Source organism: Anabrus simplex, chromosome 12 (assembly GCF_040414725.1).
Source record: "Anabrus simplex isolate iqAnaSimp1 chromosome 12, ASM4041472v1, whole genome shotgun sequence".
In the NCBI taxonomy this organism is placed as follows: Eukaryota; Metazoa; Arthropoda; class Insecta; order Orthoptera; family Tettigoniidae; genus Anabrus; species Anabrus simplex.
The window spans coordinates 59762378-59779806 of NC_090276.1; the positions used below are offsets into that span (position 1 = coordinate 59762378).

General features: G+C 38.4%; 1 protein-coding gene across 1 annotated transcript in view; it reads left to right on the forward strand.

Moving 5' to 3' along the window:
• Positions 1 to 17429, forward strand: part of parvin (beta-parvin) — a 34700-nt gene that overhangs the window by 13116 nt on the left and 4155 nt on the right. The window contains exons 4-7 of the mRNA XM_067156711.2: positions 76 to 173; positions 3316 to 3477; positions 9938 to 10078; positions 16353 to 16596. Coding sequence (XP_067012812.1) covers positions 76 to 173; positions 3316 to 3477; positions 9938 to 10078; positions 16353 to 16596 — 645 coding nt within the window. The remainder of the gene's footprint in view (positions 1 to 75; positions 174 to 3315; positions 3478 to 9937; positions 10079 to 16352; positions 16597 to 17429) is intronic.

A 17429-nucleotide genomic window follows, 5' to 3' on the forward strand; every position in this document is an offset into this window, starting at 1 on the left:
CTTGTAATAAAAAAAAAAAAAAATGTAAATTTTTGGACGTAATAGAGTATAACCATGTGCTATTCAAACCAACAGAGAAATTGAGCGGTGAAAAGCTTGACGTGCCAGAAGTTACTCAGTCGGAAGAAGGACAGAAGCAGAAGTTGGGGATCGTCCTGGCTGCTGCCAACAGGGTAAGCTGAAGGAGTTTATTATGACACTTGCATAAGCCAGTGAGAAATAACATTACCAGTTGCTAAAATCACTATTAATTTTCTGACACTGACTTAAAGATTTCTCTGCCTTCATCTTAACATTATAGTCTGTATTGCCTTTACTTTTGTTAATACCAAGCGAGTTTGCCTTGGGGTTAGGGGTGCGCAGCTGCATTAGTCAGATAGTGGAACGAATGTTTGGGGCTGTACCTTAATGTTACGGTTGCTTACTTCCCACTCTTAGCCCTTTTCTGTCCCACCGTCGCCATCAGACCTGTCTGTGTCGGTGGAACATAAAAAATAGGTAATTTTTACAAGTACTGAACTTCATCCGGCTCCATATTGACTTCAAATATCTAAGATAAAATTGTAAAAGAATTTAATTGTATAAAGTCCACCTGTTAAATACACGTTTGCCATTTGATAAACGGTCTGTCCAAAAAGCTACATAGGATATGTTTCGACCTAAGCTAGAGGTCATCATCAGCTATGATAACACAAAGATGAGACATAAAAAACAGTGATACATAAGAAACTTGAGATAAAATACAAACAACAAATGCAATGAAAATCTATCGTTTAAAATGTACATAGCTTTAGTCTTCGATGAATTTAGTTGTAACAGGTGTGGTTCCAACTGTTTAATACAACGGTTGGGTTGGGTTGGTTGGTTTGGTTGGTTGGTTGGTTGGTTGGTTGGTCGGTCGGTCGGTTGAAAGACTAAAATTGTGAAAACTGTTAAATGTTGGTCTGTTTGTCATGCTGCTGGAAACAGAGTGAAGTTTTAGAAATCCGTTACATTTCTTCATGGAGAATGCAACTATAGCCAGGATCTAAAAGTGGAAACAAAAAGCTGAGTGTGAGAATGAAAAAATGAAGTAGAAGTAAAATATAATATGAAGAGTTACTTCCTCTTTCCTCCAACCCTCAGCTTGTATAGATCAGGCACTGACTGGCCACTCTTCTGATGTTGTGTTGGGAGGGGGAAATAGATGAAGGGAGGGAGTGAGAGTGAGTGGAAGGACAGACCAGTAATGCGTGTTGCGACATACTTAAGTTTTGCTTCAGATCTTTCTCAGTTATTGTGTCAACCAGGATGTTTGTTTTTTCTTGGATTTAATTGAGATGATTATGGATGGGATTGGATTTTTGATCGAGGTTTATATAAATTTAATCTAAAATGTTTAATAAAATTCCCTTTTTGGTTATATGCAGGATGTCTAGATCTTTATCCATGGTGGAAAATGAGTGATTGTGATCTTTCATGTGTTCACTCAGCAGAAAATCTTTTGTCTTTAGCTGCATTAAAATGTTCTTTGTAAAGGATTTGAAAGTTCCTCCCAGCCTGTCTGATAATAACTGGTGTCGCGCTGGTTACACGTCAACTTGTAGATCCCTGATTGCAAGTGTTTGTTGGATTTGTTAAGTGTGTTTGTGTTATAGAAACGTTTAGAAGTAGTGTTGTTAGTTCTAACAGCGACATTGAGGTTCCTTTTTTGAGATTTGGTATAGGTTATTACTGTTCAAAGTGAAGGTGACAAAGTCAGTATTCTCTTTCTTTTTTAAAGCGTGGTGGTGGGTTAATTTTTTATCTTATTGAGGATTCTGCCAACGAAATTGCTATTAAACCCATTACTGAGGGCTAAAGTGAGGATGATGTTGATTTCTTTCTTATAAGCTTTCTTGGACATAGAAATGTTCAAAACTCCATATATCATACTATAAAAAGGGGCCTCTTTGTGAGAGCCAGGGTGCTGTGAATCTTGTCTGATCATATTAGCTGCCTGGGTGGGTTTTCTGCAGATTTTAAATTTTAGATGGTTGTCGCTTCTCCTAATTTTAAGATCTAGGACAAATTAAAGATCTGCCTGTTTCAGATTCAGCTATGAATTTTATGTAGGGGTCACAAGTATTTACCTTATTAAGGATCCCTTATTTCAAAATTTTGGCAGAAATTTATATAGACAATCTGGAAAAAAAATCAAGATAATCAACAATTCACCAGGTATATTCCATTGGTCGAGATATGTAGATGATGTATTCACCATTATTGATCAATGTATCACTGACAGTACAACCCTTAAATGCTGAGTTTTGAAAAATTCTGTCTGGCTGTTTTCCCGTGTTGTTCACACAAAGCATCCGGACAGGCAAAAATTACTGAACTTATTTCTGACTTTTGAATACCTATTCTGAAAATATATACGACATATGAAGCCAAAATTTGATCTGTACGGGCAGAATTATAATTTTATTTACAAAGATTATTATGATCACTGTACAAATACATATTGTACCCATTTCTCACTGTTATGGACCCCTTATATATTTTGTAGTACCTTCCCGAGTCTTGGTAACGAAATAATTTAAAAGCTTCGCTCTATTGCACCCTATCCCTGGGGCACAAACAAATCTCTTTTGCTGAATCAACCCAGTTAAAAGTTGTGCAGTTCTCACAGTGTGTGTTTCTGTTGCTGTGGTTGACCAACTGCTGCCAGGCCTAGAATTTGTCGATGCAAAAGTAGAATCAAAACTCGCTGCATAAAGTGTGATGTCTGCCCGAGCCTGTCCGAGGAAAGCAACTGTTTTAATGTGTGTAATGTTGAGGAACAACCTGCCAGAAACCAGTTAAATGGAATATCTAACTGAATCTTTGAAAATAAATTATTCCAAATGTCAGCAGTATAATTTGTCATTTTTTGGTGTTCCTTCCCTAAGGAAATAGTTACGAGCCATTTCAAGTATTTGTTTTGTTATTTTGTATCACATAATGGGAAGATCTGCTCAACAAAACATCTAACCAGCACTGTTGCTTGCAAGAAATTTTTGGGTTATATTTCTCTTTCGTACACATTCCAAAATGTGTTTTTAAAGAAAAATTCATGAAAAGAGGTTTCTGGTGGGATAGGGCTATCAAAGACCTTTTCTAAATCTATGAAAATAGTGTCTACACCTCGTTTTTATTTAGTATATCTTTTTCTCAAAATTCCAATGACATCTCATGTTCCCTCTCCTCTTCCAAACCCACATTGTTTTCTGCTGTCTGGAGTAAGTGTATAAAACTGTGGAGCCTGCAGCATATTTATGTGTGTGTGTGTGTGTGTAATTAATGTTATTATAGGTATTGGGTCATCCAAGGTGGTCTCTGCAGAAATGGAGTGTAGAGAGCATTCACTCCAAGAACCTTGTGGCAATTCTGCACCTTCTTGTTGCCCTGGCACGCCATTTCCGTGCTCCTGTTCGTCTGCCCGAGAATGTAACTGTAGAAGTTGTGGTTGTCCAGGTAAGAACTCTACCAATTTTATGTACAGCTTCATTATAGATTGTTATGCCTTTCAACATTCAGTCTGCAAAACTGTGAATCTCACAATCCTATATTTGCAACTAGCTACGTGGTTTTGTGTAGTTCTACAACAATCGCCAAAAACTGATTCTAATAATCGTCATTTGAACCTTACCCACCTTGGCAGAGTCCTTTATTATTCTTTGGTAACCTATCCTCCTCCGTTCTACTTACATGAGCCCACCACCTTACTGAAGCCGATGCATACACAAAGCTCCATTCATCGTTCATTCCTAATTTAACCTTTTATCTCCTCATTCTGAGTACCCTCCTGTCTGTTTCTAACAGTAATCATTGTATTTACCTTTATGTCTATCACTTCAAACTTATGAGCAAGATACCGTATTTCACGGCATAATCGTCGCCACCGCGTAATCGTCGCATCCTTTATTTTCAATACAAAAATCGGACTTTAAACCTTTAATTACATAATCGTCGCACGTCCAAATTTTGTTCACTAATCTGGTTAAAAGGTAAATGGAACTGCAACGTAAGTTGCACATGAATGCGCAATTTAAATACGTGTATGGTTTATGGGCAATTTGGCAACACAGTCACGTTTGCGACATGTTGCACAACGTATAAATAAATAATACCGGTATATGTACGACGCATAGCTTACCGGTAGACTATCGGCAGTTTGACAACGTGGTCGCGAGCCAGTGTACTATTTATTCACCACCTACATATTATGCTTACCGGTAGGCTATCGGCAGTTTGACGACGTGGTCGCGAGACAGTGTACTATTTATTCACCACCTACATATTATGAGTTCCCATTTGAAATACGTAAGGCTGTAAGTTATCGCTTATCGGCAACGTCGCCAGGAAATACCGGCTAGGTAGGTTGAATGGACCTCGAACCAGCCCTCAGATACAGGTAAAATTCCCTGACCCGGCCGTGAATTGAACCCGAGGCCTCCGTGTAAGAGGCAAGCACGCTACCCCTACACCATGGGGCCGGTTCCTGTGTTATTGCGCACAAAGTGAAATCCAAGACGATAACGCAGATTTCCACGGAATTATTCAGCCGAATTTTTACGATGTCTCAGTTGTCATCGCTAGACTCTTATCTTACTACTACGTCATACGTGTCCGGGCATGGGATGAAAACTTTTATCCAAGCAGTCAAGATAATTATTATCCAATGCTATTAAAGTTTTATTTTATAAACTCGTCAGTAATGTAATGTAAAATCATCAATAACTGGGAAGAAATATTAACCTAATTACCGTATGTTTAAAAGAAATTGAAGAAAATGAATGTTTGTTACTGACGTCTCGGAATACAGTCAACTATACAGTAGATCAAAGAGAATAAGTACAGTAGATCTACACCGCGCTAGCTTGAGCTCCGGTTTGCGAGCTTTGCGCAAGCGCAGTAGTGTGTCGCAACCAATGAGCTAAACTGAATTGTTGCATGCTTCCTTGCTGCCTAACAGTATTGGCTGCTCTGGAATGGACAGATCACAGATGCATTTATTTGTTTCAGATTTACGTGATTACTGTAGACATGTGTGCTTGAGAATTTCAGTTTTTAATTTGTGTTTTGGGTGTTTGCAGAAATAATTTGTTTTAATAGTGAACAATTACGGAAAGTCATTTATATCGCAAAACATTAACGTGTGAAGCATTTATAAGCGATTATGGGTAAATATAGAAACTATTCTGCGGGCTTCAAGCTAAGCGTAATTGCCTTCGCTGAACAGCGCGGGAACAGAGCTGCAGAAAGAAAATTTTCTGTGAGTGAAAAGTTGGTGCGTGACTGGCGGAAAGTAAAAAACAAGCTAAAAAGCACAAACCCTTCTAGACGCGCGTTTAGAGGTCCTAAAACAGGGAAGTTTCCTATAATTGACGAAGAAGTGTTTAGGTACGTCAGTGAAATACGTAACAATGGCTGCAGTGTATCATATGAAATGTTACAAATTAAGGGACAGGAGGTAGCGCGCAAACACAACATAATACCAATATAAATGGTCCGTTATTGGACATTACAAATTTTCCAGCTAGCTCATTCTTGGTTGCCAGCGTTTCGCCCTCGTGTGCTAGGGTGGGCTCATCAGTTGGTACCTAGCACACCTACCAATACGCTGGCTAGTGCATACCGTGGAGGCCACTGCGTAGGCTAACTGGAGCCACCGGCAGTGCCAATGCACTAAGAGACTTTGTCTCATCACTAAAAATTGATGCCTGCTTGGCCATCAGATGATATATATGTTGATTCCAATAGGGAATCTGAAATATTTGTCCTGAATGAGCAAATTTATAATACCAATATAAATGGTCCGTTATTGGACATTACAAATTTTCCAGCTAGCTCATTCTTGGTTGCCAGCGTTTCGCCCTCGTGTGCTAGGGTGGGCTCATCAGTTGGTACCTAGCACACCTACCAATACGCTGGCTAGTGCATACCGTGGAGGCCACTGCGTAGGCTAACTGGAGCCACCGGCAGTGCCAATGCACTAAGAGACTTTGTCTCATCACTAAAAATTGATGCCTGCTTGGCCATCAGATGATATATATGTTGATTCCAATAGGGAATCTGAAATATTTGTCCTGAATGAGCAAATTTATAATACCAATATAAATGGTCCGTTATTGGACATTACAAATTTTCCAGCTAGCTCATTCTTGGTTGCCAGCGTTTCGCCCTCGTGTGCTAGGGTGGGCTCATCAGTTGGTACCTAGCACACCTACCAATACGCTGGCTATTTATATTGGTATTATAAATTTGCTCATTCAGGACAAATATTTCAGATTCCCTATTGGAATCAACATATATATCATCTGATGGCCAAGCAGGCATCAATTTTTAGTGATGAGACAAAGTCTCTTAGTGCATTGGCACTGCCGGTGGCTCCAGTTAGCCTACGCAGTGGCCTCCACGGTATGCACTAGCCAGCGTATTGGTAGGTGTGCTAGGTACCAACTGATGAGCCCACCCTAGCACACGAGGGCGAAACGCTGGCAACCAAGAATGAGCTAGCTGGAAAATTTGTAATGTCCAATAACGGACCATTTATATTGGTATTATAAATTTGCTCATTCAGGACAAATATTTCAGATTCCCTATTGGAATCAACATATATATCATCTGATGGCCAAGCAGGCATCAATTTTTAGTGATGAGACAAAGTCTCTTAGTGCATTGGCACTGCCGGTGGCTCCAGTTAGCCTACGCAGTGGCCTCCACGGTATGCACTAGCCAGCGTATTGGTAGGTGTGCTAGGTACCAACTGATGAGCCCACCCTAGCACACGAGGGCGAAACGCTGGCAACCAAGAATGAGCTAGCTGGAAAATTTGTAATGTCCAATAACGGACCATTTATATTGGTATTATAAATTTGCTCATTCAGGACAAATATTTCAGATTCCCTATTGGAATCAACATATATATCATCTGATGGCCAAGCAGGCATCAATTTTTAGTGATGAGACAAAGTCTCTTAGTGCATTGGCACTGCCGGTGGCTCCAGTTAGCCTACGCAGTGGCCTCCACGGTATGCACTAGCCAGCGTATTGGTAGGTGTGCTAGGTACCAACTGATGAGCCCACCCTAGCACACGAGGGCGAAACGCTGGCAACCAAGAATGAGCTAGCTGGAAAATTTGTAATGTCCAATAACGGACCATTTATATTGGTATTATAAATTTGCTCATTCAGGACAAATATTTCAGATTCCCTATTGGAATCAACATATATATCATCTGATGGCCAAGCAGGCATCAATTTTTAGTGATGAGACAAAGTCTCTTAGTGCATTGGCACTGCCGGTGGCTCCAGTTAGCCTACGCAGTGGCCTCCACGGTATGCACTAGCCAGCGTATTGGTAGGTGTGCTAGGTACCAACTGATGAGCCCACCCTAGCACACGAGGGCGAAACGCTGGCAACCAAGAATGAGCTAGCTGGAAAATTTGTAATGTCCAATAACGGACCATTTATATTGGTATTATAAATTTGCTCATTCAGGACAAATATTTCAGATTCCCTATTGGAATCAACATATATATCATCTGATGGCCAAGCAGGCATCAATTTTTAGTGATGAGACAAAGTCTCTTAGTGCATTGGCACTGCCGGTGGCTCCAGTTAGCCTACGCAGTGGCCTCCACGGTATGCACTAGCCAGCGTATTGGTAGGTGTGCTAGGTACCAACTGATGAGCCCACCCTAGCACACGAGGGCGAAACGCTGGCAACCAAGAATGAGCTAGCTGGAAAATTTGTAATGTCCAATAACGGACCATTTATATTGGTATTATAAATTTGCTCATTCAGGACAAATATTTCAGATTCCCTATTGGAATCAACATATATATCAAACACAACATACCGGTAACTCAGTTTAAGGCGACTCGTGGGTGGATTAAGGGGTTCATGCGACGACACAATCTGTCAGTGCGAAGGAGAACAACACTAAGCCAAAAGTTGCATGCTGATTACACGGACAAGATTGTAAATTTTCACCGATTTGTCATACGTTTGCGCAAGGAAACTTCGTACTTGCTTTCTCAAATCGGTAATGCCGATCAGACTCCAATCTTTTTTGATATGCCTCGCAACAGCACTATTGCGCTAAAAGGATCACGGAGTGTATTAATGAAAACCAGCGGTAGTGAGAAGTTGCGATGCACGGCAATGCTAGCCATTACAGCTGACGGGAGAAAGTTGCCGCCTTACATCATTTTCTAGAGGAAAACGATGCCTAAGAATATACAGTTTCCCCGTGGAATTCATGTACGAGTGCAACCAAAGGGTTGGATGGACGTAGAACTCATGCTGGACTGGGTTAAAACTGTGTGGAATAGAAGACCTGGTGCACTACTAAAACAACCAGCTCTGCTTGTTTTAGATAGTTTCCGAGGTCACCTCGTGAACGAAGTGAAGCAAATTCTCACTACAAATAAGACACGGCAGATAGTCATTACTGGTGGCCTAACATCTGCTTTGCAGCCACTAGACGTATGTGTTAATAAACCCTTTAAAGACCACTTACGTCGATTTTACAACGAGTGAATGATGAGCGGCGATCAGCAATTGACGCGCACCGGAAATATCAGGCGTCCACCCTTGGACTTGTTATGCTCGTGGGTGAAGAAGAGTTGGGATCTTATACCACCTGAACTAGTCTCCAAGAGCTTCAAAAGGACTGGGATTTCGAATGCACTAGACAGTTCCGAAGATGACGCAGTGTGGCAGGGAGACGAAGAATCTGATACTGGTATTAACAGAGGCGAGGACGGCGCATCAGATAGCGAAACCTGCGATAGCGATACCTAAGATTTGGAATAAATTGCGTACCGGTAAGTCCGCATTTCACAACAAAGCGATAATTTTTTGCAAGTGTAATATTTTAACTTTAATACTCAAATTAATGACAAATTAACTTAATACGTTCATTTTTATTTTCAGGTTGGAAAAACGTTCGCCGAATTGTTGCGAAAAATTATGAATTTTGTTTTAGACTATTTTAATTATTTTGATGTATAAACGCGAGTATTACGTGCATCTTAAATTTGTTTCAAATACAATTTAGTTATAAGTACATTTTTTGAGTAATACAAATACTGGTATTAAATATTCATCGTATAATGGTCGCACCTTACAATTTTTTTTTCGAAAATTTTGGTATAAAAAGTGCGACGATTATGCCGTGAAATACGGTATTTAGAGTACAACCAGCTTTCACTCACATACAGCAAAGTCGGTTGGAAAACAGACCAATGTAAAAATTGTTTTCTCCAAGAACTCTCTTCTTTTTTTACAGAATACGCCCTGATTGTTTCATTTACTGTAATACCATTCCTGGGACTGATGAACACAATCTTTCTTTGAAGAGGCACTGACAAACCACACATTGAAGGATGCTCTCTGCGTTGTAGTTGTAGGGAAACTGATGCCTGGTTCAAATTTTTACTGCAACTCTCTTTTCATCCAGATTCTGTAGTCATTCTTTTAAGACTTCAGCTAGAACATGATTCCTGTATCACCATTAAAACTGCTTGCTTGTTATGAGCTTAATTTCTTAATGTCACGTTTATTTAGATTCCAGGTCTCAGTACAGTATATTGTAACTGACACCACATGAATCTTCACAAGTTTTTTTCTTAATCTGAGGGACATGGCATGCTAACATATCAAAAGACTGTTTTAATGAAATGCCTGTTTAGTTATAAGACTTCTGATTTCAGTTTCTCATTGAAGATCATCTGTTAATATTTGTCAGAGGTACCTGAACTGTTTTGCATGCTGAATTTCTTGTTCGATGTGTATTGAAAACAATAAGCTCTGAGTCTATTTCAAGTAGTTTGATTCCAGTTTATTTTAAAACCAAACCATTTTTTTTTTTTGGTTTGTTACGGCCAGTAAAACATCAATATGATTTGTAATTATCTTCACAGAAACGCGAAGGCTCGCTGAGCCACCGGACTGTACTGGAGGAAATAACATCCACGTATGATGATCTTGGAATGCGATGTGAAAGGGATGCATTTGACACCCTGTTTGATCATGCCCCGGACAAGCTGCAGGTAGTCAAAAAGGTAAGTGTACCCCTCACAGCCAAGTTTCATCTTGGTATACATATGAAGTTATTTATAATTCTTCATTTTTGGATTAAATTATCAATGATGCTCGTGTCTTCTTTTGCTGCTACAGTTGAATTGTGTAGTTACATCCAAACATGGTGTCCTAATCTCCTTTATATTATTATGACCCCTCCTTCTAGACAGGCATAATAAAGAAGCACTCTTAAAATGGTTTTACATCAAGAGGATTTCATCAGAAACACAGACATGTTAAATTAATTATTATTCATGACAGCCAAACATCTTATAAAGTCTTAAGCTTTAACTCTTCATTCCTTTATTCCAAAATCATCCCTGTTGATCTACAAAATGTTTTATTGTCTTTTACCTTCAAAAAGGCTCAGTGCTCAATTATCGAGGGATATCTCTACTTTCTGTTGTGGATTTTTTTTTTTTTGCAAGAATACTATCATACCATCTGCTGCCGCTTGTGTACGAGTCCCTACGAGAAACCCAGTGTGATTTTATATCCAACTTGGGCAAAAACAATATTACCTCTGCCAAACAAGAAAAATTTAAAGAACAAAACCAGCCTCTTTAGATGGCAATTTATAGATAACTGAAAGCCTTCTTCATAGATAGAGAAGCTCTTTGGGAAGACCTGATTTTAACTGGGTGTCCAACAAAACTCATTGAAATACTTCAACTTCTTATAAGCTATAAATTTCATTTTTGTTCCGTATATTGAAGTTCAGTTATAAGTGTTACCGTGGTTTGGTGGATCAGCAGAGGTGAAAGAAGGTGCGGGTTGAAATGGGTCTAACTACAAGTCTGAAAGATGAATTTAAAATTTAAATAAAGTTTATATTTTCAACAGACAACAAGGTGAAATAACAATGAAAATTCAGGTACAATAATGATTTTACAAACAAAAACAAGAGTTTCGGGTATTAACAAGTTCTGGGCTTCGTGCCCCAAGTTACAATTCCTGAGCCCTCAGCTCACAACCACAAATTACCAAAGGGCAGAAAACCCTTAATTACATGGAGCATTTGCTCCCATCTCGTAATGTCGAGCCTCCTAGAGGCACCTTTCAAAATACCAGAAAGAGCTGACCCGCTCTCAATCGTCCAAGCCTATCAAAGGCAATAACAGCTTATTACACTTAACTGCCATCAAGGCACCACTTATAATGGCACAGGGGTACCTCGTACCCAATCTACTGGGCCTTCTCAGGAAGGAAAACAAAATGGGTTAAATTATTGGCCCAAAATACAAGATTGAATGGAGGCGAGTACTTGCACTCCTAAATACACCTTTTAAAACCTAAGAGGCACTAGGCCTATTGCACAGGGCCTAATCCCAATCTATGGAGGTGACTTGTATACAAAATAAATTTAACACATTAAGAAGGAAGAGAAAAACGGTTATGAAATCATAGTCACCTCAAATTCAAAAATGAAGGGGAGCTCAAGAGATTGTAAAGCACTCTCTATCCCCGATTTACAGTTGAAGAAATTTGTAGTTTTTACATAGACTGAAAAGGGATTTACATTTTAAAGAGATGGGTTACATATTAAAGGTTTCGAACCTTCCCCGCGAGTTAAACTGCTGAGCTAGCAAGAAAAGATGTTAGATGGCCATTACCTTGTTGAAGTTCTGTTGCCCGAAGAAAGAGGCGCTTCCCGCCCCCTGCTATGCTTCTATACACTAAGCAAGATGATGTTGAAGTGGCCAAGAGCCGAGAAAATCAGCAGTTTTTAAACCCTCATGGAAGCTTCGAGACCTTTCATGAATAATTAAGACACACCCACTCACCTTTATTGGGTAGCTGAAGTTGTACATCAACATCGAAGAAGAAAGACACTATTGGTCAAAAATTAATTAAAGAAATTCGGGATTGGCTGAGTTCAAAACTGGCGGAAAGAAAGATTAATATTGCCAACCCAAACAATGAAAGAACAAAATTTAGTAAAGACAAACTTTCGAATACAAAATTTCTTCAAAAAGTTCCTTCCCTTCGCACCAGGGTGCATGATCATAGGTTTTTTAGTAGAAACATCTGTCAGAGAAGGTCCACACTTCTTGGTCAACCAAAAAAACAAAAACAAATCGAAATACACACAGTGGCATCTTCTGGGGAACTGTTGGAATTAATTCAGTTGTTAAAGTTCAGAGTTTCTCCGGTAGAAGTCGTTTAAGGCGGAATATTCAAATATGCAGCGTATAGGTCTACCAACCGGTACAATAAGAAATAAATTGACAATACAATATATCAAGTAAATAATATTACATCAGTCTTGGGACTAGTTTCACCCACTTAGTGGCCATCTTCAGCAAATAAAAATTAAACAAATTATGAGATAACTAAAATATATGTATACCAGACAAAGACATTGTTGCAGGAATAATTATAACATTAAAACAGGAAACCTCTATAGATGAGTCTCATAAATAATTTTTCTCCTTTTTAATTTCTTTTCTGTATGTTTATTCATTCCTAATTCTGGTTATCATTTCCATATTTACTTCTTTACCTGAGGTCCTAAGTCAACTTAAAGACATCATATTATGACAAGAAGATCATAACCATAATTTTTATTATTATGGCCCAGTTTCTTCAATGAATGTTAAGTGTTAACTATGCTGTTAAGGAGACTTAACACATAAATTTAAAAAGTGGTCGTCTCCTCAAGAATTGTTAACTCTAACAAATTGTTAATACTTGTGTTAAATCAACGTGGCAGCAGCCCTATGTTAAACCTCTTAACAGCTGCTAAAATTTCAAAATGGAGGCATGTAGAAGATGTATGTAAGAAGCTTCACTGCTGTGTGAAGACTATAAACTGAAGAAGAAAAAGGATGACCCACGCTAAGAAAATACAACTTTTTAGAGTTGTCAGAAGAAAGATTTCTACAAAGATATCTAATTAGCAAAGCCATAATGAAAAACGTACTAGAATAAATTGAAAATAGGTTAGAGTTTCCAACAAATTGAAACTTATCAGTGTCTCCAGTGCAGTAGTAGCTTATAGTTTTTATAAGGAGAGGTCAGACACTGCGTCCAATCGATTCAACGAGGTAATTAATGTACGTGTTGGGGGACACTGAACAGTAACTCGTGTATAAGGGTTTAGGTCAATACACTTTCGTTTTTGAAAACATTGAGGACAAATGTCGTGGCGCAGGATACTCTTGGGACCAAGTGGAGGTGATAGAACACTAAAAGGCGAACACATTTTACTTAAACATGTCAGGTCCGCAACCTAATAATTTCCAAGAAATTTATGAATCCACAGATTCCAGTGCAACGCGTATATACTTGAAGAGTTACTACACAGTCAAGCGAGTGGTTACCCTACTTGTCTATGAACTGCGACGACGTGAGTTCAAGTCCCACCGTAGCTATATTTTTTATACACATTAAATTATTATTTGAGGGAACGTGAAGGTAAAAATGCGAATAAAAATATTAAGCAAACTGCGGTGAACTTTATTTTCTACCTCAAATTAATATGTATATACAGAGAGAGAGATCCCACCAGTAACTGCGAGAACGTTTAAGCCTATATTAATTACAGGTAGAAAATTAATTATACTGCAGTTTTTATAATATTTTTGTTCCCATTTTTATCTTCATGATCCCTCAAATATTAATTTATCTTGTACAAGAATTATAGCTGCGACAAGGCTCGAACACACATCTACAAGGTTTGCAGACAAGTACAGTGACCGCTAGGCCACCATTTCGTTTGACTGTGATGTAACTCCAAGTATACAATATATGCGTTGCATTGGAATCGGGGATTTATCAGTTGTTAAGAAATTATCAGGTTGTGGACCTGACATGTTAAAGTAAAATTTGTTCGCCTTGTAGTGTTCTATCATCTCCACTTTGTCTGAAGCGGATCCTGTGTCATGACATTTGACCTAATTTTTTTCGAAAACGAAAGCTTATTGACCTAAACCCTTATACACGAGTTGAGTGTCCCCCCCCACAGGTACATTGAAGCTCGTTAAAATTGGTTGAATGCAGGGTCTGGCCTCTGCTTGTTAGATATTATGCTTGAGACACTTTTCATGTAATTGTAGGTGACTATGTTCACGAGTGCAAGACAAGAGTGTGTAAAATTCTGCAAAGAATTCCTGCTGCCATTGCAGCATTAACAAGGCATTACATTATTTTCCCCGCAGTGAAATAATGCCCGAAATTCATTAAAAACATATCAATTATCACATTTACCCGCTGATGTAGGAGCCTTATATTGCACTCATATAAGAATAATATTGAATGTTGTGATAGAGCAGTCCATACTTTCATTTTACAAGCACACTCGCACACTTTCAAATTAAAATTTATAACAATATTTGTCCCGCATTCATCATAATAACGCTTATGTTGCCTCTTACTACACATGTTTACGTCTTAGCAGTTTCTGCTAACCATAACCTATAATAATGTCAACCATGTGTGATAAAATCCTATACCGCTAGGAACACTTTATGTAAAGAAACAAAAGACTCTCACTGCCTAACACATTCAGAAATCTCACAGAAATGTGTTAATTTGTCTTTAACAATTGTTTCATAACAAATGTTGGAAATGTGTTCGTGAAACAGGGCACTTTAACAACCGAAGTGTTAAATTAATAACATTTGTTAGTTAACATTTGTTATGTAAAATTTAACACAGTGTTGGAGAAACCGGGCCTGTATGTATTTTAATGTTATAATTAATCCTGCAACATTGTCTTTTTCTGCTATACATATGTTTTAGTTATCACATAATCTGTTCAATTTTATTTGGCTGAAGATGGCCACTAAGTGGCTGAAACCTAGTCTCAAGACTGATGTAGTATTATTTACTTGATATATTGTATTGAAAAGGTCAATTTATTTTTTTATACTTCACCTTCTTCACAAGAGTTAGAATGCTACTATTCTGGGTAGTAATGGACCTGGAGAGTCCTATCAAAACACGACAGGTGTCGTGCAGGAATATGTAATCACTCCTTATTCTCTACATTTGTGTGGACTGTACTTAATCTTATTTAAAGGAAGACTTTCTGAAGGTATGGAAAAGGTGTGTGGATTTACTGTTATGACCAAGAGTGTAGTAGTATCAGCCTCAAACTCAGCATTAACAAAATACGAGTTTGTTATCAACCATTGCCAGACTACTGTAGAGCAAGGGAACTCCTTCCGTCATGGTCAGAATATCGAACATTTTCCATACCTTGGCAGCCACCTTTCGACAACTGCTAATGTAGATGCTGAAATGTAGTTTTGCATCGGATGCATTAGCGCAGCTTTCTGTTATCTCCTCAAGAAGGTCTGTGACAACCATGACCTCAGTGTCCAGACCACTGCCATAATAATGCCAACACTTACCTATGGATGCAAGGCTTTGACTATGTACAGAAGACACTTACAATGTCTGCAAAAATACCACCAACACAGTCATAGAATACTTAAAAGTAAAATGGCTGGACCCCTAGCAAATGAACCAGTACCACTGACATTGAGGCTATGGTTATTAGATTTCAACTTTGATGCACTAGCCATCTCGCCTGCATGCCTAACAGCAACAATAAGTGATGTATTCTCAACTGTAGAATGGACAGCACAATCAGGGAGAACAGCAAGAGTGATACAGGTATGCTCTGAAGTCGGATATGAAGAAGTGCCAAATTAATTTCAGTAACTGCAGTTTTGATGTACCAGCATCGTGGTAGAAAGTTCGGTTCTAGAATAGGTTTCTTCAGCGCTATACGAATGCAAATTTGGTGACCTTGATGCACTTGGAAGATATAATTCTGTGCTCAACAGTGAGTGAATGCCTGTATTTCTACTTTGGGAGTTTGTGCTTGTCCATTCTGATCACATCCAAATCTTCACATTTTCAGGCCAACATCCTTAACAGAGACTGTCACATTCTTTGTTTGTTCTGATACTCCAGACTCCTCTGTAGCAAATGGGGCATATATTTCTCTCAATATCTTCCTTTCCCATGTGTCTTAAATGTTCACTGTTTGATCAGAATAAGTTGTGTTTGACTTCAGAATGTAAATTTTAAAGTGTAATACTTACTCATCTGACGTATTATTTATAGATGCCTTAGCCTTCATATTAGTATTGGAAATGCCACCCCATTCCTAGCTATTTTACATATTTTTGTAATAATATACCGTAAATTGAAGTAAATGTTTCCACTTTTGATTGATTGGAAATAAAGAACTTGGGGAGTGAATATACTGTCATAGTAACTTTGTTGTTTTCTGTTTATCAGTCGCTGGTCACCTTCGTGAACAAGCACCTGAACAAGGTAAACCTGGAGGTGACAGACTTGGACACTCAGTTCCACGATGGAGTGTACCTCACCATCCTGATGGGCCTCCTGGAGGGCTTTTTTGTACCTCTCTATAGCTTCCACTTGACGCCTCAAGACTTTGAGCATAAGGTGCACAATGTGAACTTCGCGTTTGAGCTCATGCAGGACGTTGGACTGGCCAAGCCCAAAGCTCGACCAGAAGGTAACATACAGTATTTTGTATTTTGTTGCTAACTTGTGGTGCAGGTAAATAGATGAATTACTTTCAGTATTCTTGACCAATCTTATAAAAATAAAGTAGTTCTTGTATTTACATCAATATTTAGTCCTCACGACCGCATCGTACTTGAAATAAACTTGTAGCTTATCAGCTCATGTTGAATACATATAATTAGAGGCACCTGTTTGTGGTGATTACTTTTTGCGTAATTTCATAATTTTAAAATAGTTTTTTTTCTTTTCTTTTGCTGTTTTCATTTTATTTTGTCAATAATTGTGCCAAATTTTCTTTTCACATTTAGATAATAAAATTCAAACCAAAAGGTAGTTAATAAAATATTTTCTACAAAACATATTTTATTTTTACATATGTACAAGAAACATGAACTTTATACTTGTGCTGAAAACACATATTGCATATATCAAAGCAAGAATGTTTTGAGAAAAATTATTCTGTCACTTTAACAAGATGTAGAGCCTAGCCTACTTACCTAATTTACACATCAGTCTCAAAAAGACTTGTCAAGACGACATAGTACATTACGTTGAAAATTACCTCTCACATTATTGACCGGGATCCATAAAGCCTTCCCTGCAGCTTCCACAAAATGCTCATTTATTCTGATTTCAAGATCGAAGAATGGCTATCACATCAATATATTTACTTGCTCTACATGAACAACCAACTAGATCTCTAAAACACTGTGTGTGGTTGAAGATATTCTGATTCTGAAGGTTCTTGTAGGATGGGAATTTGCTTTATTAAATGAGGGACTTCACCTTTCATTATGCTTCTTGGTTCAAAGAGTGATTCCA